The following is a 25,977-nucleotide window of genomic DNA, read 5'->3' on the forward strand; positions in this document are numbered from 1 at the left end:
TTCTAACTGTTGATTCTGTGGACTTAGTATTCCTAATGCGAAAGCGGCTTGGCACTGTTTCAGATGAGGGAAATAATAGCGTGGAGAACATGCATTTTCATGTGACTTTTCCGTGCAAACATCAAAGTGGAGAAAACCACGTGAAGTCATTATTCATTACCTCTGGAAGCTGCAAGTTACCTTCTTGGCTTTTCAGGCTTTGGGCATTTGTCTGCCTGTTCCTCCCCCTGTATTCAGCATTGGGTCTGGAGCCTTTGCTGTTGGTCCATTGGATTTATGTGTATTTTAAAGGCACTGAGTCTACTTCAATTTAACCTTCTTTGCCCTCGGGGTCGACCTACTGTAAAGTGACTTTCTTTTGTGGGAATCTGTCAACATGAGTGCTCTGTGTTTTCAGGACCAAGAGAACTATGGAACAAGGTGTTCTTATTAATGTGCTGCAGGCCCCCGTGTGTGATTTCCAACCCCATGAAAGGTCACTGAAATGCCTTTTCCTGGGCTAGTTTCTCATTCTGGGGGGCCCTCACCTATAAACCAGAGCTAAACATGGAACATGTTACAGTCAAAAACCATGCCACTTTCAAGTCAGCCCACACGATGTGCAAGAAGATTTTGGCTAGAGGCAGTTTTTCTTTTGTAGGCGTAACGAAGCCATTCTTCCATTCTTGCCCCCTCCTTCTGTGATTCCAAGGAAAAATGTTGAAGTAATATCTACACAGAGTATTATAATAAGAGAAGTATGCATTGTGTGTGGGTGGGGGCACAGATCGAGAGAGAGAGACGGAGACACAGAGGGAGAGAGAATGAATGTGTATGCATACCTGTGTCTGGCTGTCTTCTCCATGAGTGCTGGTTGTGGTCCAGGCCTAGATGTGTGTGTTGAGCCCTCTCCTTTTCCCACCTTGCCCTATCTCTCCACAAATCCTCAAATGCCTTTGGAGACTGGCAGGATTGGAGGTGCAACTTTGCAGAGTAGATTTCCTGAAAAGTGATAAATTCCTTTCATAATGTGGGGAAAGAGATCCGGTAGAGTTTAATCACTTGCCCAAGATCACACTGGATAGTGATTTTATTGAGAATTCTATTCTTAGCTCCAAGGGCTAGCAAAAGAGCAAAAACCCTTTCTCTTCCTTGGGGCCAGGGTGACTAATAGTTCAGGTATCTGGACTCATAATCCAGGGGGTCAGTCATATACAGAAAAGCTTCTCAAACAGAAACCTGGACCAAGTCTGCCTTTTTGAGCATTGTTCCAGATCAGGATGCCAACAATCTGAAGTTATAGTCCACCGTACTAGTTGTTTTGAGTGGATACAGATAATGACAGCATGTGGTCCCTGTATTCTATGAGGCTCCCATCTGTTTAGGGAGACAGAGCTCTAAAGCATCTTACAGAACACAGAAAGCAACATGTGCTCCTACATCGAGTGTGGCCTACCTTTCGCAGCAGTTGACTTGCCAGGACGAGACTTGTGTGCTAAGTACTCCTATTTGGAACACTGACAAGAATCAGGAAGAAAAAAGTAAAGCCCATCAAGAGTCAACAAAGTTGTCCAAAAGCCCATGCTAGAAAAATGGGAAGCACCATCGATCCTTACTGGGAATCTTAGCTTAGACATGGTGCTTCTAATGTAGGTCCTAGGGGGTCCCACCACTCTTGAAATATCCAAGTTTTTGATTCAGAAGAACTGGTTTTGAGATTTGTTGCTACTTTTTGCTGGTCGTATGATCCTGGGCAGTCACTGACTTCTCTGTGTTACCCTCTCTTCACTAAGTAAGAGAGTCATATCTACCCAACAAGGACGCTGTGAGGGTTAACAGAGGTATTCCATGGGGGATGATGACACCGGATACCAGCACAAGGGGCTGTCAGGAATATCCCATTACCCAGTTACAGTGGGTTTGAAGCACCATTAGGGGGAGGAGGCATGGATAACTGCAGAGGTAGATGTGTTGAGGAGAGCAAAGAATTCTGGCTCATGGTGACCACGAAGACAAAGTGTTGCTTACTACAGATCATCAGCTGTCAGGATAAATGTCCCAGCCCGACTCAGTGTGAGGATATATTCATATTAGGCCAGTCTGTCCAGAGTTATTGAGAATGAGTTTATCCTGGCCAGATCCTGAGTAGCTGAGAGTCTGGCATCACAGAAGGATTTACCTTTTTTTGTATCAAATAGTAACAATTATAAGAATGACAACTAACTCAGCCAGTACAGCACATGTTACTATGCTCCAGATATTATTTGATTATTAACTCTTTTAATCCTCCCACCAGCTCATTGAGGAAGCCACCATCCCCATCTCACAGATGGTAAAGTGAAGGTAACTTTCTCAAAGTCATGTGCTATCACGTGATAGAGCCATGACTTTGAATCCAAGGATTCTGCTTCTTTCAACCAGAGTCCACAATTTTAGCCAGGATATAAATGACACTAAATTAACTAAACTTCCATTTGTCATATATGTAGAAAACATCTGACTACCTGCCTTTCAATTTTATAGTTTTGAACATTAGAAAATTTTTCATTTATAGGTGGTTAAATTGATCAGGTTTTTTTTTTTTTTTAAACACTGGATTCTTCCTTGGCCATGCCAAGTTCAGCTATTCTGTCATACTAAAGTCAATCTCTTTTATGATTATTTTTAAATTTTATTTTTACTTTTTATTTTGACATGATTATAGGTTCACTAGGAAGTGGCAAAAATAGTAGAGAAGTCTTGTGTGCCCTTCACCCAGTTCCCCCCAATGGTTATGTCTTACATAATTATAGTACATGATCAAAATCAGGAAACTCTCAGTGGTGCAATGTGTGTGTTCCTCCTTCTAAGCCATTTTATCACAGATGCAGATGCATGTAATGATCACTGTGATCAAGATACAGCACTATTCCATTGCCGTGAAGATCTTTACACTTTCATTTTCTAACTTTCTTGGTTCGTCTGGAATTCATCGTGATGTATGAGAAGTAAGGACACGATCTTCTGATTTCCAATTTTCCCAGCACTGTTTATTTCACAAACCATCGTGTTGATACTAATTAGAAATTTTGCTCTTCGGTTCCTTGTACGTGATCATGAACCCCACATCCTCAGGCCTCAGAGCCATTGCTCCTTCCTGCTGGGCCACATTACCTTCAAAAAATAGGTCTTGGCAGCAGTGGGATTTGATTGTTATGCCCTCAGAAATAATGGAGCTTACATCAGGGGCTTGGGCCATTTAATTATACTGTTGGTGTGAAATTATGGCCTTTTTTCCTGGAAATTTATCCCTGGGTCTCACTTGGACAATTGGGAAAGCTATACCCAGTGGGGGCTCCCTTCCAGGATACCACATCTCAAAAACTCAGAGGGCCTTTCGTGTGGGATCAGAGTTACAAAACTCTAGGTCCAATCACTTTTCTAAATTTTCTTACTTTGTCTTCAGCTTTAGTCTCCTCATCTAAAAAATGAGGAAGATTATATCTATCTCAGAGGGCTATGATTTTTATGAGAGTTAAATGAGGTAATATATATAAATGCACAGCCTAGAAAGGGCTTGTGTGTGTGTGCCTTCAATCACGATGGTATTTCTTAGTCCCTCTTGAAAAGTCAGTATGATAGAGTCTTAAAATTGAGGAAATGTGGTCATTGTAAGATTTGAGTACAGTTGATGACCATTGTTTCAGTCTGTTGAGGCTGTGATAAAAAAAAAATACTATAAACTAGGTGGCTCATAAGCAACAGAAATTAGTTTTTCATGGTTCTGGCAGCTCAGAAGTCCAAGATCAAGGTGCTGACAGATTCAGTGTCTGGCGAGAGCCCACTTCTTGTTCACAGGCTGCCTTCTTGTTGCTGTGTCCTCAGGCCAGAAAGGGAGAGGAACTCTCTGGGCCTCCTCTCTAAGGGCATGAATCCCATTCATGAGGGCTCCACTTCCATGACATAATCGCCTCCCAAAGGCCGCACCTCCAAATGTCATCATGCTGGAGATTGGTTCCGACATACGAATTTAGGGAAGACACAAATCAGTGTATAGCGATCAGTATACACTTTATGAGTGGTATTCTTTATGAGTGGTATTCTCATGATGGTGGCTTCTGTTGGCAGTAACGCCCACTCAGCTTCTTTCTAGAGGCTTCTCTGGTGTAGGGACAACTAGCCTCGATCCCAAGACTACCTCCAATGGAGAGCTGTCTCTAGGGACCTTGCTAAGTCTTAATCTAGAGGAAACCACAGCATTGCCAAGAGTCTACAGGCCTTTTGTATGATAATTTCATGTCCAGGAAGCAAGGCTGTGTAACTCAGCTGCCCCCTCCCCCCACTGCTTCTTCATCTTGGCGACACAGCCCCAAAGACCCTCCCTCACTTCGGGCCAAAGAACAGACTTGTTCCTTAATGGAATTATCATGAAGACTGCGGTCATCTCACAGCTCTGATGTAGAGCATTTCCTACCCTCACTGCCACCTTGAAACTCAAGAGTATTTCTATGTTAGCATGCTCCAACAGCAGCCCTGGGTATCCCATAATTGCTTGAGGTAGGCCTAAACTTTTCTAGTGACCCAGGTTACGTAAATTCACATCTAACACTAAGGAAACATCTGCATTTAAATGAGGGGCATAGATGGGAAGTCCCAGTGTAAACTCTAAAAATACAGCAATAGCTACTATTTTTTTTAAATAAGGAGGGGCAGTTTGGGGGGAAAGGAGAACATTTCTTTCCTCTCCTTTCTCTGCTTCATCCCCACTTTGTTTGGAAAGGTGTTTTGCACTCACCAGAAAAAACAAGAATGCTGTCATTGCCATTTTCGAAAGAGGCGCTCCTACAGGAAATTGGGCTGCGAGGGAGGAAAAGTGTGTGCTTCCCTGAAGGAAGTGCTTGTAGAAAGCCAGATCTGGGAAACAAATCATGGGGAAGGTATACATAAACTTCTGGCCCTTTGTATTTTGAACGGTGAGCTAGTACCTTTGGTTCCAAGGAGAGCAATTTCTTTTGGACACGATCCTTTAGGCACGTGAAAGATTCAGGCTTAATTTTAAAACCAGCACCTTCATTCTTCCCATTTTCCCTAAACCTCCTGACCACAGGCACACATGCTGCAGCCACCAACATCGGCAAACTTACAAATGGGAAAATTGAATTCCACTTGGAAAAGGGGTATTAGAAATCTCTGTGGAGTGAGGCCTTAAAAATTGTTTCAGAGTAAGCTCTGGTGGAGTTTTGTTCCTTTTGACAGTATTGGCTTCCTATGATAAAACTTGCTTGGGTTATAAATTGTAATTGAAATTTTTTTTCCGTGCATTTAAAAACTTATAATAAAATTTTAGCAAATAATAGATTTTATTGGGAGCGAAAAAAACGAAGTAGAAATTTTTTATTGTTACCATAGATGATATCAAATGTCTTCTTTTATGGTATTGTTTAACAGCATTATTTATATACTATGAATACAATGAAATGGAAAAAAAAATGCTCCTTACATTGTGGCTTTAGAGAGCGGAACTTGTTCTCAGTAAAACTTCCCAGATCTGCATAGTACCATATAAAACAACAGGAAGCAGGAAGCTGTTTCACGAAACATAGTAGTACTAGTGTCAAAGCTGGGATCCAGGATTGAAGCTCTTCCTTGGTACTCTGTGCAGTGATGATGTCTATACCTAAAGCAGTCTGCGTGTTGGAGAATCAGTGCTTTCATAAATCCTTTCTTCCCGCTGCAGGCTGTGATAAAGTCCAGGGGGAAGGAGAGTTGCATAGAGTATGCACATAGCCTAGGGCCCTTGGAGCTCTCACTGGATTAAAGTGAGTGAGTAGGGGGTATCCGAGGGGCTCAGTCTGTTAGGTGTCTGCCTTCGGCTCAGGTCATGATCTTGGGATCCTGGGATCAAGTCCCATGTCAGGATCTCTGCTCAGTCAGCTGGGAGTCAGCTTCCTCCCCTCCCCAACATGCTCATGCTCTGTCTTTCTCTCTCTCTAAAAAAAAATAATAAAAAATGAAATAAAATAAAAAATAAAAATATATATAAATATATAATATATAATATATATAAATATAGTATTTATATATAGGTATGTTATATATTAAATATTTATATATAAATATAATGTATAATATTTATATTTATTATATATTATATTTTATAAATAAATATATATATATAAAGTCAATGAGTAGATAAACAAGATTTCCCAGGAAGCCTTAATTAGTTCCATCTCATTCTTGTCTCCTCTGTGGCAGGATCCTCTTATCTGTGGTCTTTGATTCTCTTGCCCCACCTACAGTCTCTTCTCTATAAGGATAGACTTTTAAAACATAAATCTAATCACGCAACTGCCTGCTCAGAACCCCTGTGGGCTTCCCATCAGGTCCTGTGCATGCTATGACCTACCAGCCCCTACACGGGCAGGGCCCCGGTACCTTCTGAACTCAACTCCTGCTCCTGGCCCCCTCACTAACCAAGCCCTTTCCCAGGGTCTTTATACTTGGATTTTTTTCTGTCTAGAATGCTAGAAATTCTCATGACTTTGCTCACTGCTGTTAAGTGTGTGCTCAAATATCACCTCCTCAGTGAGCTCCCCTCCCCCGCCCCATTATTACTCTCTACCCCTCCCTCCACTTTACTTTTCTTCATAATATTTCTCACTCTTGAATATCGGATTACACATATTCGTCTTTTTACTGCCTGTTTTCCTCGTCAGGATGGAAGCTCCCTGAGGATGGAGACTTTGCTTGTAAAGTTTACTATGCAAGCCCCAGGGCCTGGCACTTAGGAGCTCAACAAACATTTGTCGAATGAATTGTTTTATGTTAGTGAACATCAATATCTTCCTCTCTTGGGACTTCTCGTCCTTTCTTTTCATAAAATTGAACATAAATAATATTGTATAGTAGTCACTACTAGGGATTGTCATGACCTATACATTTCAGAATTTGAATGGTCAGTAGACGTCGTCTAGCCCCACAGTGTTCAACCTTTATTTTCACCTTCCTGAAATGCAGAGTCGAGTCAGATACACTTTTGAGAAGACTCCTGTGGGCATTCCCATATTTGGGAACTCTTCTCCTCACCAAACAGTAACTATTCCCGAACCCATCGTTGCTCTAAGAAAAGCTTTACCATCATTTCTGCAGATATGTCCCAACTATTAACAGTGGCATAGTCTGGTTCCTTGGAAGGAGAAAGTGTGAAAAGGATTTAGGTGCACTGATTTAATGAGGGAACAGACTTTAGGAAAAACCTGGACGGGAGTGAGGAGAGCGAGATAGGGAAGAAGAAGGAGTCCCCAGGTATGTGGTGTTAGGTCAAGTCTAATCTTGGCCTGATGCACAAGGCTCACAGGGCAGAGCGGCCCTTCCCTTCAGAGGGTCTAAGCTTAACAACCTTATTCCAGTTAGTCATTGGGTCCCGTAGGCTGGGGTAGCCGTTGGGGTGGCTTCCCAGGCATCTTTCCTTATTCTGTCAGTCAAGGATGAGTGTGGAGAAGGCCATGGGAGTTAATCCTCAGTTGTCTTACTCAAAGCAGCCCACAGTTGGGTGCACTAGATGGTCAAGGGGCCTGCAAGGGTAGACACCAGCAACCTCCACCACAGGTGGTTTCTCAGTAGTGACTATTCGCCACAAGGGATGGTTCTCAAACTCAGCAAGCATGGGACTCACTTGGAGGGCTCCTTGAAATCCATATTGCTGGGTTCCAGTCTCAGAATTTCTGACACAGGTCTGGAGCGGGGCCCAAAGATTTATCCTAACAAGTTCCCAGGTGGTGCTAATGCTAGTCAGGGGTCAGATGAACAACTTTAAAAAGGTGTTTTTTTTTTTTTTTTTTTTTTTTTTTAAAGATTGTATTATTTTAAAGATTCCCTTAAAGTCACTCTCAGATAAAAGAAACACAAATCTTACTCCAAAAAGCACTGGAAGTAATAGAGGTCTTTACTGAAAGTCTCTTGAAGAAGGGGTGGGAGTATGCTATGCTGCACTCAGCAAACTTTCTAAGAGATAGATTTTACATACTGTTCCTCTGTTCAGCTTTTCATTCCTTCCCCAAACTACCATCTCCCCCAGTGTTACAAAATACTTTCTGTATGTTTGTTATAAGAAGGGCCACTTCTTTCCCATTCCAGAAAGTATTGTAGAATGTGGGGCAGAAATACTTGACTACAAGCATATCTTTCAGTTTGCTTTTATTTACACGGAAACAAGCTATCTGTGCATTTTTATTCTCCAGGTCTTAGGAACAAATTACTTAGGATCTACCTCATAGCTGAAGAGTAGATATGTCCCAGACTCTATTCTGGAGCTGATGAGTAGAGAGGCCTTGAGGGAGTGAGGCCTTCAATGTTTTACCTCAGAGTCTTTGGAAGTTTTCTTCTACCCCATTCCTCCTCCAAGCTCAGGTTTCTAGATCTTGCTTAAAAGGGATAGTTTTAGAGATTAGAGTTTGTGTGTGTGTGTGTGTGTGTGTGTGTGTATAAGAGAGATTGAGAGAGATTTCTAAAATCATGCCGAAGGAAAAAAAAGAAAGAACAAAAACAAAAAAAACGCCGTTTAGTAACATTAAAAAGTAGTCCAGGAAAAAAAAAAAGGTGCTAAAACTAGGTAATTTTATTTGAGTGGACAAGTTGCAAATCATCATCAGTTTATTGAAAGATCGGCCTGAATGCTCATTGGTGTTTTTATTATTATTTGATCCCCCCACCCCGGGATCTTAATTTGAAAACATTTCCTTTAAGAGTTTTTGACCTGAAAAGATGCCATCTAAAATAAACTCCAGGTTTGCCTGTCATCTTTCTGTGCTTAGAGTGTGGAATGCAACCCTTGAGATGTTAGAAGAAGGGTTCTTGCCAGTGGAATGGGTAAGGAAAGGAGTGGGGCATAATTTGTGGTTGCCCAAGTGGGCTGATGTTCACTTAGGTTAGGGTCGCTCTCTAACCAAGCTGGTGAAACTTCTAGTTCAGAGATTAGAATCCCAAATACCTACTAGGGCCATTCAGGGAACGCTGGTAAGTGAAGGCCAGAGTGTGTAAGAAACGCTAATGGAGGGCGCTGTGGTGACCCCGAGAGGGTGATATGTTTCCTCTTCCGGGGCAACCCAGACTCAGTTTCTGTCTTTAGAAGAGAAACTGCACCAAGATTTTGTTGTGAGACCTTCCAATGGAGCCACACTGATTCCTTTTTTCCTACCCAGACCTCTCCTGAAGCTCTGTACACCATCCTCTGGAAACCCATCGCCCCTGTGGTTCCCTGCCCCCTGTGGAATCCAAGCTCTGACTCTCTGAGCCGACTTGTTGAATCAACACTGTTCTGTGAAGTGTCTTTATCTGGACATTTGAATCCCTGCTGAAATGTCTCTGTGTGTCCCCACTAGATCATAAGCGTGTGAACTCTCTGAGCGCAATGTCTGGTCTCCCGTCCTTGTCTTCCCTGGAGTGACTCATCCCCTGACATGTATGGAACAGGACTGCAGGCCACATAAGTCGTGCTTGCTTTGTGTCCTTACTCGTTCCGTCCTGAGTCCTGACTGCGGTGCTGTCAGGGAGGCCTGCCTCGAAAATGAGGCAACGGCGCCCCAGGGAGCCCACCCTACCTGGCCCAGGCATAAAGGAAGAGCTGGCCTTGACTTTGCTGCCGCTTACGTTGCTGTCTCTGTCAGTTCAGGCCACAATGACAGAAATGCCATCAAGTGGGCTACTTAAACGGCAGACATGGCTTTCTCATGTCCTGGAGGGCGGGAGTCCAAGGTCAAGGTGCTGGGCAACCTGGTGTTTGCTGAGGCCCAGCCTACCTCAGGTCTGCAGAACCTTCCTCTCACTATATCCTCCCCTGGCAGAGGGCGCTGAGACAGGAAGCTGTGCTTGACTTATAAAGGCAGTAATCCATTCAAGAGGGCTCCACCCTCAAGACCCACTTCCATCCCAAAGGCCCCACCTCCAAATACCGACACATTGGCGGTTAGGATTTCAACCTATGAATTTTGGCGGGTGAGTGGGGGTCACATTCAATCCATGGACATTCAGTCCATCACAACTACATAGACTAGAACTTCTCGGTTGGTAAACGGGTATTTTCAATAATGAATCCGTGAATATTCCAATTATTTTTTATACTGATGGCCAGATTACAATCTTCTAACTTTCAGGATATGCTATTTGTTAAAGGAGGCATAGTAACAGAGAAGGAGGTTAGTGAGATCTGATCAAAAATATAATCTACCTCCTTTTAAACTCAAGGGATTTTATAAGAATAGATCAGCTGTATTTTCTAGCCAAATAAAGTCTATTCCATTTCATTAGGCAGAGCTGGAAAGCAGTGTATATGTCACATTATATGGTAGAAGTAACTTGATTTCTTCCATAATTTCTTGTAAGATGTTGCACCTACCCTCCCACAGCATAATGTGGTGTAGAAGGGAAACTATCAATCGCCTCTGTGGAGAAAAATGGTTTTAAGATCGTATAAAACTTGGTTTGAGTATGCAACCCTTACTTGTAAAGAAATACCGACCATAGAAAGTGCAAGTATATTCGTTTCTTATCTTTGTTAGAACCACTACTTGTAGGCTATCTTTGCAAAGAAGGACATTGGACCAAATGTTTCAACACTGAGTATTTGACAGCTGCAGAGAAGGACCGAGTCTCTGAGTGGAAGACGTGGGTCCCTTGTGGGGCCCTTGGCATACAAAAGCCTCACTTCTCCCTACAGTTAAACTTAGAGCAGATTTTAGGGGATGCTGACAATCCTTCATTTGTTTTACACTTTTGGATTTTCTTGCTGCCAGGTCTTGGGAAGATCCTATAACTTTTGCAGGGAGTTGATAACAGAATTTTCACACATCTCTTTCTTTCTTTCCTTTTTTTTTTTTTTTTAAGATTTTATTTATTTGACAGACAGAGATCACAAGTAGGCAGAGAGGCAGGCAGAGAGAGAGAGGGGGAAGAAGGCTCCCCACTGAGCAGAGGGCCTGATGCGGGGCTCGATCCCAGGACTCTGGGAACATGTCCTGAGCCAAAGGCAGAGGCCCTAACCCACTGAGCCACCCAGGCGCCCCACCCACATCACTTTCAATGATGAGATTCTGCTCAGATGTAATTCATATGTCCATTCCAGCGTGATCATATTTTAAAATGATACTCTTATTCTCCCCCGCCCCCCTCAGCAGGCCTGCTTCAATTCAGAAGTCTGCAGTGGTGGGGGCAGGGGCGGCGTCTGTGGGGCTCCGTCATTAAAGCCTCTGCCTTCAGCTCTGGTCATGATCTCAGGGTCCTGGGATGGAATCCCACATCAGGCTCTCTGCTCAGTGGGGAGTCTGCCTCTCCTTCTGCCCCTGCTCATGCTCTCTTTCGCTACCTCTCTCTTTTAAATAAATAAACTAAATCTTAAAAAAAAGAAGTCTGCAATGGGGGGCAGAGGAGGGGTACATAGTAGGCTTCCTTTCTGCTTTCTCACTTGCCCCCCTCCCCTACCCATGCTCCTCAGCCCCCAATTCCCACCCTGCTGGTGGGATAAACCTCTGGCTCCTTCCCCACCCTCCCTCCCTCCCTCTCTGTGTTTCTCTTTCCTTCCTTCCTTCCTAAGATTTTGGTTATTTATTTGACAGAGAGCAATAGAGAGAATGGGCACATGATGGGGGAGAGGCAGAGAGAGAAGCAGTGTCTCTGCTGAGCAGGGAGCCTGATGCAGGGCTCGACCCCTGGATCACAACCTGAGCTGAAGGCAGACACTGAACTGACTGAGCCATCCAAGCACCCCCTCCCATACTTTCTTAACTGTCTTCCTCAAGCTGCTCTTATTAAGCCATGGCGGGGCCGGGGGTGGGGGTTTACATGGCCAGAGGCTGTTACTCTGATCCATGCTTCCATGCTCTGACATTTTCACATGCACGAGGTGGAGATGGAGTGAAGGGTTACGAACCAATTTTCTCCATTTCTTGTAAGTCCTACAAAGGTGGTCTAGACCCACAGCCATCTGTTATTTTGTGTTTAACCTTTGGGCCTTTTGTGTTTAACTGAAACAGAGGTAGCGATGGTTCTACTTTAATATCCTGTAGCGCTTCTAACTCTTCCTCCGGACGTGGGCATCGAGCAGGGGTCCCTCAGAGTATTTGTCTGGGAAGTATCCGTTGTGTGTGGAATTGTGTGGATTGTTCTTTCAGACCCCAGCCCCGCCTTCTCCAACCCTTGCCCCCACCCCCTGCCCAGGACACCTTGTTTTATACCTTCCCTCATATTCTCTTCCCTCTTTGAAAGGAGGCACGGTGACCACATCAGGGGATATCGTTTGGTATCTACCTTGCTTTTGTCACACAGAAAATGATCCCAAGTTATTAAGAGATATTCTAAACTTCGTGTCACTTTCCACGGTGATACTATTTAGCTAAACTTAATTATTGAAAACAAAACAGAAAACAAAAGAAACACAACTACTCCCTCCTCCACCCCTCCAAAAAAGTCTAAAGATTCCCTGAGATTTGTCATATACTGAGTTCAGTGTCTCTAAAACCTAGGGCTACGGTTTTGCTGGAGTTTTCTACTTAATTTCCCAGTTTTGCCTGAAGCCATGAAGTCGACCTCCGAGCAGAGGCTCTCTCCAGCCCTTATTGCCGAAATGAAAACCATGTGCTTGTGTGGCGTTTCTTTGTTTTTCTTTTTAAAGTTCTTCTCCATTATTTAATGAAACTATTTAGTAATGCATAGGTCTTAAATAATATGGTTCGCATGGGCTGTTATCAATTAAGTCACATTAAAAAAAACACTTGTTCTCAGAAGCAAATTTAACTCTGGGCATGTTTAAAGCCGTTGGTAACACTCTGGAGGAGGTGGGAAACTCTTTGAATTTTTACAAGTCAGACAACACCGGACAGTGCATAAAAATACTGTGTGTCTGAAAGACTTAATACTCGCACAGCCACCACTGATCTTTTCCTCCTTTCAGGAAGGCAGTTTAGCCGCCTGCACTCCCGTCCCGGCTAGTGTTATTTCTGACCCTGGTTTAGCGGGAGACAAGTCTAATTCACGCTGGTGTTTCACCCCATCCCAGAAATCGGAATGTGAGTCACAGGTCTGTGCACCAAGTGAGCTGTGAAGATGTCTCCTCCTTCCACCTGCCAGGGGTTAAGAAGAATTTCAAGGGTATGACTTGGACGGGGAAGATCACCCTTTTGATTCTACTGGGGAAGTATTTTAAAAATAAATTCCTTTTTCTGTTTGTTTGTTTTGAAAACAGACCAACCTAGCACAGACAGGTCATCCTTGAGTATCATTCTTGGGCAGCAAACACAACAGAGGTGTTGATGGCGGTGGGGTGGGGCACTCTTGCCACTGTGACCTCATCTGTGAATCGCAAACAACGTTTGCACTTCTTGAAGCCCCTTCTCCCATTTCCTGGCATCCCCGCCTCCTGTGTCTTTGCACGATGAAAGGAAGGTCACTCTGTGGCATGCTCCCACATAAACTCTCCTTAGTTCCCACAAGTCTAACAAGTGAAAGAGCCCCACTGTCCTTTCCCAGCGAGCGTGCTCTCACGCATGAAAGCAAACGAACGAGGGTGACTGGCAGTTGGATGTGACTGAGTCTCCAGTGAGCTCCAGACTCGTAAGTGTTCAGCTGTGGGCTGTCGTATGCACTAGGCTTTGCCCACTGGCAGCAGCTCACACTCTACTCACGTGAACGGACTTTCCCTCTGTCCCGTGTCCTGTGTTTGCTATCTCGAGGCTGGGCATAGGCATGTTACCAAACATACAAGCTACTGAATGAGCCATCTGCCCTGATGTCCTGTCTCTACCTCTCCAGGGTCCACCAGTTGTTAATTGCTAATTCCACCTCCTTACGCGGTCCCTACCAGACTATTGTTCAGTCCCCCCACACCTGTCACTGGACACACTCACGGCCATTTTGGTGCCCAAGCCCACAGATCTGCTTGCCATTTCCTCACCCAGATGGGCCGCCGGTCTTTGGATCCCCTGGATTCTTCAGAGACCTCTTTCACGTGGTTTTCTGTCCTCCTCTCTCCCTCTCGAACCACTGTCCCCTTCTTTGTTCTCTTACTGCTCTCCCACTGGACACACTAATCCGAGGATTGGATTCAATGGCCCTTCCCCGCAATCGACCTGCCTTTTTCCTCCGCTGGCTGGTTCTCTGAGGTTAGACGTGTTTTTGTTCCCATCTCGTCGGCACGAGGCGCAGAGCAGCGGCTCAGCACGTGGGGGTTGGCTGCGCTGACTGGATGTGGACATTGTAGAAGATGAGCTTCTGGGCTCAGGGGCTGAGCTGGGTGGGGGAGGTGTTCCTGACTGGAGCCCCGGTGGGCTTTCACTGAATTCCTGTGGAGTCTGGTTGAGAACTGAAAGCAGAGGCTCTCCAGCCTGCCTCCTTCGTCACCCTGCCTCCCTGCTTCCAGCAGGCCAGAACGATGGTCACCGGCAATGGAAAACACTGGTTTTCAGTTTGGTGGGTCCTCTTGTGTGTTGTGTGGCTGAAACAGGGATGTGTCAGGAAACCAGAATGGCCTTTCACCCCTAAATCTAGAATCCCTTCAGAAGGGCAGAACGGTGACACCGAAACCTTAACTTAAACCAAAGTCTACAAATTGTTCCCACAAATTGAATTCATCCATCAATGGAAATCTATTAAATGCTTGTTCTGTGGACCCAATTATTTAACCGGGGTTACTAATGTTTACTCAGATTAAACATGATATACGAGCAAAAAGAATTGGTCAATGAGTATTAGGGAAATTGGTGTATTCATTTGTGAAAAAGTAATTTTCAAGTTTATTAAAGAATTAAGCATAAAGTATAATACAGGAGAAAACATAGGTGAATTTTTTTTCATAAAATTAGAGAAATCATGAACATGACAACTAATGAGGAAACCATTTGACTATCTAAAAACTAAAATCCTGGGGCTCCTGGGTGGCTCAGTGGGTTAAAGCCGCTGCCTTCGGCTCAGGTCATGATCCCAGCGTCATGGCATCAAGCCCCGCATTGGGCTCTGTGCTCTGCGGAGAGCCTGCTTCCTCCTCTCTCTGCCTCCCTGCCTGCTTATGATCTCTCTCTCTGTCAATAAGTAAATAAAATCTTAAAAAACAAACAAACAAACAAACAAACAAACAAACTAAAATCCTCTGTGTGTCTATAAACATAGCTACATAATATAAAGGCAAATACCATATTTTATGGCATGTAAGACATTGATTATATGATACATCACTTTATTAACAATGTCACTGAGAATGGGAAAAATAACAAACCACCAGTTAAAATATGATATGCTGTCAACTGGGAAGCATGAATTGATTTTAAGGATGTTAAAATGTGGGGGAAATGTGCTTCTTGGGATCAAGGAAGTATGGTAGCAAACTAGGAAAAAAATGACAGAAATACGTCATCTGCTCACCTCCAATGGGAATATAACTTAGTAAAATCTTTCTGGATGTAATTTAGCAGTTATGTACCAAGATTTTTGAAACACACATCCTTTTGACCCATGAATTTTACTTCTTGGAATTTGTGCTGAGGAAATCATCAAGAATGTGTAGAAAGATTAAACTACATATTTTTTCACTGCCATAACATTTATAAAACCAAGACATTGAATCACTTAAATGTTCAGAAATCAGTGATTAGTTTCTGCAACACATTATAGCATATCCCATATCAAGGGCACTGTCTTCTGTCGTATTTAAAAATGATGCTTAATTGAATATTTAATTTAAAATTTAATTTAAAAATGATGCTTAATTGAATGAAAAAAGTGAAGATTGAAAAATGAAAAGATCTTCACTGCATGTTTTGACTGTTTCTCTAAGAAAACATCTATAGATGTAATATATATTATGTATATGAATATACAGAGAAAAAACCTGGAACTAATTTATTTTTAATTTTTACTTTTTAAATTTTTAAAAAAAATTTTTAAGATTTTTTATTTTTTATTTGACAGACAGAGATTGCAAGTAGGCAGAGAGGCAGGCAGAGAGAGAGGAGGAAGCAGGCTCCTCGCTAAGCAGAGAGCCTGATGCGGGACTCGATCCCAAGACCCTGGGATCATGACCTGAGCCGAAGACAGGGACTTTAACCCACTGAGCCACCCAGGCGCCCCTGGAACTAAATTTATATGAGAAGTGACTGTGGAGGGAGGTACCATAACAAACTTTTATTTTATTTTTTTGTTTTATTCATCTATTTTTTAAAATATAATCTATACTAGCACAATAATAAAAAGTTATTTGCTATTTGAAATGAAAATCTGCCTTTAATAGATGTAAAAAGACTATTGGATGCACAAAGGGGAGAATACAAATGAAAATCATTGAGAAAGAATATAAACTGGGCCCTTGACTTTAGTCGTTTGTGTAAAATCGTATTTCGTGCCAGGTAATGAGCATTTTATAAAAACTAGTTTCTCCCTGTTTTATTGCTACTTTGATTAATAACAAGTCAAGTTCCTATTTGTGTCTCATGTGTGTCTTAAGACGCTAACCCCTCCAACGAAATTCAACAAAACCTTGTCAAAAATTTTAGAAACGATTCTTGAGAAGTAACCAGGCGCTTAAAAATTAACAAGTATTCAGTGTAACCCGACCTTGACTGTCACATTTTAACATCTGTTTTTCATGTTGTGGTACTTATTTGAGATCTGGTATTATTAAGTAACGAGGAAAATATCTGACTGTTACCCTAGGTAACAGGGCAGTAATTTGAGGCGGATGGAGTGGCATACTTTGTCCATATAATGTAATTCAAATAAAGTCATAACATTATGGCTCTAGACTTCATCCGTCAAACATTCATACATTTTTTTCTCTGATAAATGAACTGCTAGGCTTTATGACTGGTTAATAATAGTCCAATAAAAAGGAAGAGAAACAGCCTTTGGCTTTCCATTTAAAATTGCCATCGGCGGCCTGGAGATTTAGGTATATACGTAAACATTTTAAAGTGATTCTGCAGTGGCATTTTTTTTTTTCAGTGAAGGAACTTTGAGTATTTTAAATAATACTTATTGAAATGAATTCCACATACTTGTGTCCGAGCCAGTGTCCACACTATTGCCACAAACTCTGGGAACAAATTCTTATAATATTAGAGACTGCAAAAATATTTATTTATAGTCTTTCTTCCCAAAGACTACATAATATAAAATTTTCTAAAAACCCACAGATAGGAAAGGAGGCCACTTGGAAGAGGCGATTGAATACGGCTCCTTCAGTTATGGAGACTTATGTGGAGACTTCCTGAGCAACATTCCTAGAGGGGGAATTTCATCGAGTCATTGCACGCTTAAGCTTTCCAGCATCTCTCCGTTGTCCTTACAATCAAGTCCTAGCCCCCAGCACAGCTCACGTGTGATCTGGCGCTGGCCAGCTTCCGTACCTCGTCTTTCCCTGTGACTGCTTCCCACTCTCCCCTGCTCCAGGCAGCACTTCCTTTAGGTCATCGGATTAGCCAGCCTTCTGGCCATGGGCCTTCTCTCGTGCTTTTCTCTCGGAAATGATCTGGTCCCTCTTTCTCTCGCCTGTTCTTTGGTCCTCCGTATCGGATCCATTTCCTGTTCCGTTCCCAGCTGTGAGCCTCATCCTGTCCTCCTCCGAGCCCACCGCCACCTTTTCCCCTTCCCCTTCTCCCTCTCCTCCTCCTTCTTCTTCATCTTCATCTTCTTCTTTTTCCTCTTCCTCTTCTCTTTCTTTTTCTCCTCTTCCTCCTTCTCATTTAACTTTCTCGCTACTCGAGGTGTCTGGGGTTTGCACTAGATCAGTTTCTTCAGTCTCGAGTCTCATCTCCCTCAGAAGCTTTTGGTTCCACTTGCTTTTCCCCCTTGGGTCCCCTTGGCAACATACACATTGTAGCCCGCCCCCTGGACCAGCTCAGGCCAACCAGAACTGGGTCAGGCAGGGAGTTACCACAGCCCATGAACATTCAAGAGCAGAATGAGGTTGAGAACTGGGTGAACATGGAGGGAGATTTGGGTGAATAAGAGAGCCTGGTGGGCTCATTGAGGCCGGAGGCGCAAAGCCGGATGAAAAAGAAAGGTGTGGAGAACCAGCATGAGGACACACAGGCTCAGGAACCGCGTCCAGGTCAGTACCCAGCACACGTGACTCCGTGGGACCATCAGACACTTAAATTCCAGTCTCTCTCCTGTTGCCCCTGACCTTGGGCGAGTCCCCTAATCTCACGTGATGTTAGAGTCATGGGACTTGGTGAAGTCACACACTCTCTGGGCTTCAGTATTCTGATCCATCAATAGAGCAATTTGGGTGAGATCTGTATTTGCCAGTTTGGCCATAGTGATCACCAGAGGTGCAGGGTGCTCTGGCAGGAATTCATAAAGCCCCAGGATAAAACACGGCACACGCTCTTGCAACATTCCTTGTCTATAATGGAGCAACAGTAAGCACCATTTCTTTTATATTTTTCAAATTTTATTTATTTATTTTGAAAGAGAGAGAGACAGGATGAGCAAAGGGAAGGGGCAGAGGGAGAAGGACAATCAGGCTTCCTGCTCAGCAGAGAGCCTGATGTGGGACTCAATCCCAGGACCCTGGGATCATGACCTGATCCGAAGGCAGATGCTTAACTGACTGAGCCACCCAGGTGCCCAAGCATCATTTTTTAATTTACAGAAAAATAAGTATGTCATGGAGTCAAATGCAAAATCTAAATACGGTTTTAAGATAAGCATGAGATGACAAAGAAATTTTATCCATAGACTCTGTGGGCTTCTCTGCAAATCCCTAAGGGCCTCTCTACTGTTTGGGGCCTTCCAGTGGGCCATATGTGAGAAGGCTATAGTATTACCCAGACTCCTTCCAGCTCAAACAAGAAGTTGTTTTTTTTAACAAAATAAAAAAAGATTAGTGTAACGTTTAAATATGAACTCTGTCAAGAACAGTACTCTGCCTCTTTGAAATAGGTAACATAATAACCTTCCTATGACCAAACACCACCTCTCTCTGTCCTGTTTTTCTTCTCAGATGCATGTATCTCCTATTTAAACACACCTTTACGTATCGTCTTTGACCTGGGGCAGGAAGCTACATGACATTCTGACAACACGAAGGAAACTCTACCACGTTACATAAAAGATTTTAAGACAGAGCTGTATTTCCTCTATCAAATGTCTCTCTAGGTTGTACCTGCGGTGATAACAGTGGGATTTTTCCCTCCCCTGGTCTTTATGAGCCTTATCTCTCAAAAATGCAGCTAAGGTTAATTTTCCCAAATACTCCAACAGTGAGTCTGGTGACAGTAATTGGGGCTTTTGATTTGCCCACTTCAGTGACTTGTTTATGCAAAAGCCCCAAGCAGCCAGGCTCTGGAGCCGGTCTGTGGCAGCTCGCTTCCCTCTGAGGACGTGCTGATGGATGAAAGCAGAGCCCAGACAGTCAGGACCTGTCAGTTGCGGTGTGAGCGAGCACCCCTGGATTTTGAATAGACGGGGGGCAGATCACAGGGCGGGGAGGGAACAGAACTGGATGAGCAGGAATGGAGCTCCCATGTATGCTGTCCTGCACTCAAGTGGCCCTCCTTCTGGTTTCTTTTTGTTTTTCATCCCCTAAGAGATACTGTGGGCTTTCTTCACTGTGTGTTGTATTTAAGGCCTTCGGATAGTTTGCTGTCTGCAAGGGGGGTGGCATATCAGGAATGTGATCAGCGTGTCTCCCAGGGAGACAGGAGGGTGAAATGTTGCAATGCGTGGAATTTTATTTGGGCCTGCAATTTAATAAATGATGGACTATCTCTGGGTCAGATCTAGTCCACATCAGTCACTACCATCTGTCACCAAGCTACAGCCAACTGGCAGCTGGTTGGTGGCCATTATGAAATCCATTAGTAATTTCAGTCCACTTCTTAATTAACAGACAGACTTACGAACAGAACATTCCATAATTGACCATTTTCTTAAGTGGCTTCATTCTGTTCCTATAACCTGGACATTCTTGGCCTCTGAGGGGTGTCCTCTGGTGGTTAGTTGCTAGAATGGGGATAGAGTTTCTCCTGTCTCTGTTCCTCCACGCGTATACGGTCGGCGGAGAAATGGTAGGTTTGGAAATCTCGGTTTACATTACAGAACAGGATTCCCAACGAGACTTCCTTCTGGAGTTGGAAGCACTTCAAGGCTGCCCTTCCGTGAGGGCTCTTTGCGCCACATCTATATTCTGGTCCTGGATGAGAGCAGGTCTTACAGAAGGCTGTGACAGTAAAGAAAACCTATCTGTTGAAATAGGAGGCAAGCTGGTCATGTTTGGGGCTGTTTTCCCAGTCAGTTTTTATTTTCTCTGAACAGTTTCATCCACCACAGATTGACAGAGTAGAGAACTGCCTCTTGCCACCGTTACCAACAGGCACACTTTGCTACCAGTAAATTCTCCTAAATAATAAGCACAATGAATAGCAACCGATTGGGGGGAAATTTTTAACATAAAAAAAAAAAAAGGCTTGACAGCGGTGGAAACAAAACAAGCATGCAGATCTTCAATTTAAAGAAATCCTAGCTCGCTCTTATACTACAATGTAGGAGAGTCTCTTGGCAGAGTCATCGTTTTGCTCTATTTTTGTATAATAAATACACATATAATCAAGTGAAAATAGACCTTGGTGCAGTGCTCAGCCATTCCCATGCTGTGACGATATAGCTCATTTAAATGCTCCTTGGGAATGTTGGCTCGTTCAATGAGAAAACAGTCAGTTTTAGACCAAATATAGTCAATTCCAAAAAGCAGTCAAACCAGTAGCATGAAAATGAATTTTTTGCTTTTCCACTGGTTGTTTTGGCATCAGCACAGGCAAGAAGATGGAATGAACATTCCCAAACCGCACTGTTTATCTGCTCTAGATACAGTGACCCTCAAGGATGTCTGGCGAATCTTCATTTTCTGAAGATGCTTGTGGTCCTCTCCAAAGAGGACTTCCAGGGGAGGGATTGGAAGGGCTGCTCTCTGGATCTGTTTGGTTGGAGTACAGATGCTCTGGGATCCTGGGCTGGGTGGTTTGCTGAAGGCCAGAGAGTGCTCTCTTCCCCAGAAACCCATGCATGGAATTTTCACCCCTTGTGTGCAGCTGATGAGCCTGGAACACAGACTATGCTCAATTCTCCTGCCAAGGCCAATGTTTCTCCTTACGAGGAATTAACTTCAGGACGAAATTAAGTCAGATTCAGGGGCTAACCCTTTATTTTGTACCTACGCCTCGATGAGGGCTCTGTTCTAGGAGGTAGCCCTTGAGGAGATAAAACTGTGTACAGAATGTCCCTCTTGTGACTCTGTGACTCGGTGACTCACTCTCTGTGTTTCCCAAACTGTCAGGCAGGGGGTCCTGGGCAAGACTTACTGTTGTATTCACTGATTCCTTGATCCGGTGAATGAGATGAATAGAAGTTAAGGAAAAATCAAACGCAAATCTCCATACCATGTTGAACCTTCCAGAACTCCTGAGTGTGGATTCAAGAATAGTCGGAGTGGAATGTGGAAGACTCCGGGCAGATGAGCACAGACGGACAGCTAGTGTCTGTTTCTAAGGGGTTTTGGTGTTAGCCTTACTTAAACCAACGGTCATTAGGTTGACACTCAAGACACAAAGTGAAACAGGACTACCCCAGATCTTTCTAGTTTTGCAAAAGCCTCCCCCGGGCAACCTGAGATGGATCACACATCTTTGCGAGGTTTACATTTCTCATCTATAGTTTGGGAAACTGGTTAAACAGGTAATTTAATCTAGAAAGTCCACATCCTGAAGTTTCCTTGCTCAAAGAGGAAAGAAACTGTAAAACCAAAGTAGTGTACATTTCCATAGTCTTGTACACGTTGCAGAAGTGTTGCTCATCCGTGGCCCATCATGCCAACAAAGGTACAGAAAAGCAGACGTTCTGGAAGATGCTTGGCTTTTTGGTCCAAAAAAGCTCACACCTGGAAGTCTACATTAATTTGATTGGATCCATTCAGACAGATAATATAGTAACTAGTTTACCTCATATGGAAGACAATGCATTTAAGCAAAATCTAGTCTGTTGAGCCTCCATATTTGAGTATAGCCTGAGATTTGAAAAGAGAAAAAAAAAAGCAACAACAACATAGAAATAAAGAGAAAAAACAATAACAACATAGGAATATCATAGATGAATAATTCCCACGTAAGTCTTGCAGAATGTAACATAATGTAAATCTTGCTGAAACGTAATTTTTTGTTTCTTGTAAAGATCTTATTTATTTATTTATTCATTTATTCATTTATTTGAGAAAGAGAAAGGGAGAGAGAGGTAGAGCCAGTCAGAGTGGGGGGAGAAGCAGAGGGGGAGGGAGAGGGAGAGTCTCCAGCAGACTCCCCGCTGAGTGTAGAGCCCAGCACTGGGTTTGATCTCAAGACACTGAGGTCATGACCTGAGCCAAAATGGAGAGTCCGACTGTTAACTGACTGAACCACCTGAGTGCACTCCCCCGCCCCTGCCATGAGGTAGTTTTTGAAGAAGTGTAGCCACATATTATCTTCTGTAAGTTTTGCTCTTCAGGGTTTAGACTCCTTAGAAGGATACGTGGCATATATAAATAAATCAGTAGTTTAGAAGCTCATTACTTGGAACTATGGGTTGGTAAAGCCCCTGCAGGGACATGTCCAGAAGACATAGCTGATAAATTGTTAAACATCCCACATGTGTAAAAGAGATTTTCTTTTAGTTTGAAAACAGAAGCAATCAGTAAATAACTCTTGAATGTCTGAAGGAGTAAAATACGTTTCCATATACTGTTCAATACATATACAGTTGTTCCCCAAGCTCAATTACTCTGTTCTATTTGGCTTTTCCTAGCACATCTTTTTAATGTGCCCCTTTGAAGTGAAGTATCTCCACCCCAACCCCCCCCTCCCCGGACAACAAAACTCGTTTTTTGGTCAGTAAAATGTCCATGTGGCACATCAGGACAATATCCTTCAATCTGATAAAGTTATTTATAAGCTGTATACATCATAAACAACATCTGTACTTTCAAGTAATGTTTGCCATCTGACACCAATCTACCAATAGTGCTGTGTAAGTGATTTGCTTCCAAGATCAGCTAGCTTGGGGTCCAAATACAGAAAGCAAACTGGCAGAGTTTTCTATGAGATTCTCAGAGGGATAGTGGAACTTCTAGATAACTGAAATAAGAAAATGCTTCTGCAGAATGAGGCGGGAAACTGGGGGTCCTGCCACTTCCTAAGTGCATGGCTGTATTGCTATGAGACTGGACCTCAGACGCTCACCTAGCACTGGATACAAGGTCTCCAAATTTAGTGGGAGGTAGGTGGGCTGGATGCTGTCTCTCCCTTTCCCAGCAGATGTAGCCATAGGAGCTGTTGCTTTTTCTTTTGCTTTTGGTTCTATTTGCAGAAAGATAATAAAAGCACAGATACCTTGAGTGCTCATTGGACAAGGGATGTCCCGTTTCCCCAAAGTTATGGTTCTCTGAATGAATGGGAGTTATTTTGATTTAACAGGAGCAGTTTCTGATCCTCATTCCCAGTAATGGACTCCTACTTCAGATTCTGACTTCCAGTTAAATCATAAAACCACAGGAAACCTCTGCCTAATTTTTTTGTTTTGTTTTGTTTTTGTTTTAAAATTTTAATTTATTTATTTGTCAGAGAGAGAGAGAGAGAGAGAGAGTGCTCAAGCAGGGGAAGCAGCAGTCAGAGGGAGAAGCAGACTCCCCATTGAGCGAGGAGATGGATGCTGGACTTGATCACAGGACCCTGGGATCATGAGCTGAGCTGAAGGCAGGCACGTCACCAGCTGAGCCACCCGGGTGCTCCATCTGACTGATTTGGTTTTTAAGAGGAACTTCTTGGCCATTAAAAACTATGACTTTCTAGGACACATAGACACATAGGACACATACTTACAGACAACATCCCATTAATTCAGACCCATATTGAGGATGCGGAGCCCTTCACCTACTACCCACTGTGGTTGTCCATCCGTGTTGCCTGTTGGTGTGGTCGCGAGAGGCGATCTTAGTCCCTCCCATTCCCAGTGCCTGCCGCTTGAGAAACACTTGGCAGCTGCTGCTGCGTCCACAAATGCATCCACATTTATATATTTCCTGTCGACTTCCTAACAGGATTCTAGGCACTTTGAAACAGAACAATAAAGTTAATATAAGAAAAAGACCAGACACAAACAGAAGTGGAAAGATATTTATGCCAAGGGCCAGGGTCTGCTGTGAGCTCGTTGAAGCGTTTGACTGAACTCTACACTGAAGCCAAGAACCAACTCCTGATTAACTGCTTCGTTTTCTTAATCTGAGAACACGAAACAAAAGGGGGATTTCTTCACCTGGGGGCACCAGCAAGTGTGAGGATACTGGAGCTCAATGTTGCCACCTCTGACCCTCGCTGTGTCTGGCCAGCATAGCTGTTCACTGTTCTCTCCTATTTGAGAGATCCCGGTGGCCTGGAACCCCAGGTCCAAGTGCAGCCAGTGGTTGACTGACCTCTCCTCTAAAGTCGGTTCAAGGGCACTGAATATGTATTATATGTGTAATATATGCACTTATTGCATACACGATATGTTCTACAGAAATGTATATACACATTTATACATATAGCATATACGTGTGTTTATGTCATATGCACAAGAGCCAAGTCTCTATTGGAATCAACCCTATATCCTTTATCTAAAAAAATGGAAGCAGATAAAACTTTAACAAACTTATTTTTATTTAAGGTTTGAAAAAAGCAAAAGGAAAATCCTTTTAAACATCTACTGAGCTGCCATAGAAGGGACCTCGGGGTGCTAAAGCAGGTGGACACTGAGGGTCATAAAGGCTGCTGGGAGGTAGAGATCTCTGCTCTCTTCCCAACAAGCCTTTCTAAGCCTTCCCATTTTGTTTTTTTCTTTCTTATCGCTCTCCTTTAACTACTGGAATTCACTAGAACTTTCTGTTCTTGTGTTCGGCTCACATGCTCACATGCTTAGAGATGATCTTTTTAATCCTATATTAATTGTTTATGCCTCCCATAAATTCTCAGCAGACTTGATCCAAGTCTAGTTCCTAGAATTGTCTCCAGTCCCAAACTCTTTTCTATGTAGAAATTGAATATTGCCTGATTTCTCCTGCTTTAAATCCTTGAACAACCTTGATTCAGGAGGATATATATATATATATATATATATATATATATATATATATATATTTCTTTAAGACAAGGAACCCACAAGAGGGAGTAAAGAGAATGTGGGACTTTACCAAAAGCAATATTTCATGAAGAATAATAGCTAACTTTATGACTCAGTTAAGGGTCCAACTCTTGGTTTTGGCTCATGATCTCAGGGTGGTGAGATGCAGCTTGCCTTCGGTCTCTATGCTCAGTGCAGCTGGCACTCTCTTTCTCTCAAATAAATAAATAAATGTAAAAAAAAGGAATGATTGCTAAGTTTGTAATCAGGAAGGCAGTTAAGAATGGCGGTTGCTTTGGCACCCTCCAGCTCTGCCATTTATTTATTTATTTATTTATTTATTTTTAAAGACTTTATTTATTTATTTGACAGACAGAGCTCACAAGTAGGCAGAGAGGCAGGCAGAGCGAGGGGGGGGATGTAGGCTCCCCGCTGAGCAGAGAGCCCAATGCGGGGCTCGATCCCAGGACCCTGAGACGAAGGCAGAGGCTTTAACCCACTGAGCCACCCAGGCCCCCCAGCCCTGCCATTTAAACTAGTGGGGCGACCTTGGCAAATTACATTGACTCTGTGCCTCAGTTTCTTTGTTTGTAAAATGGGGCTAATCAACCATGAAAGGAAATCATCCATAGAAAATGCTTGACACACAGTAAACATTCCTTAAATGTTGCAGTTACAAGCTAATATATACTAATCTGTATGCTCAAGGCACTTAACTCTCAAATGTCCCTAAATACACTGAAGATGTTTTATCTTCTATTCCGAGATAGTAACTCACAGAGAGAGATGACATGTGAGGCAAGGTGAAGGACAAGGGGAAGCGTAACACCAGTGCGGTAATCAAGCAGCTGAGTCACT

The 25,977-nt window shown here is 43.2% G+C and overlaps 1 protein-coding gene across 4 annotated transcripts in view; it reads left to right on the forward strand.

Annotated features, from left to right (window-relative positions):
• The window catches only part of SUGCT (succinyl-CoA:glutarate-CoA transferase), an 811,293-nt gene that overhangs the window by 653,192 nt on the left and 132,124 nt on the right, over positions 1-25,977 (forward strand). Inside the window, exon 13 of one of the 4 annotated variants that reach the window (XM_059170566.1) lies at positions 9,159-9,407. The exons of the other annotated variants lie outside the window; for them this stretch is intronic. Within the exon in view, the coding sequence (XP_059026549.1) occupies positions 9,159-9,314 (156 nt within the window). The 3' untranslated portion in view covers positions 9,315-9,407. Of the gene's footprint in view, positions 1-9,158; positions 9,408-25,977 lie in introns of those variants that run through there. 4 annotated transcript variants of the gene reach the window in all.

The sequence above is a fragment of the Mustela lutreola genome, chromosome 4 (assembly GCF_030435805.1).
Source record: "Mustela lutreola isolate mMusLut2 chromosome 4, mMusLut2.pri, whole genome shotgun sequence".
In the NCBI taxonomy this organism is placed as follows: Eukaryota; Metazoa; Chordata; class Mammalia; order Carnivora; family Mustelidae; genus Mustela; species Mustela lutreola.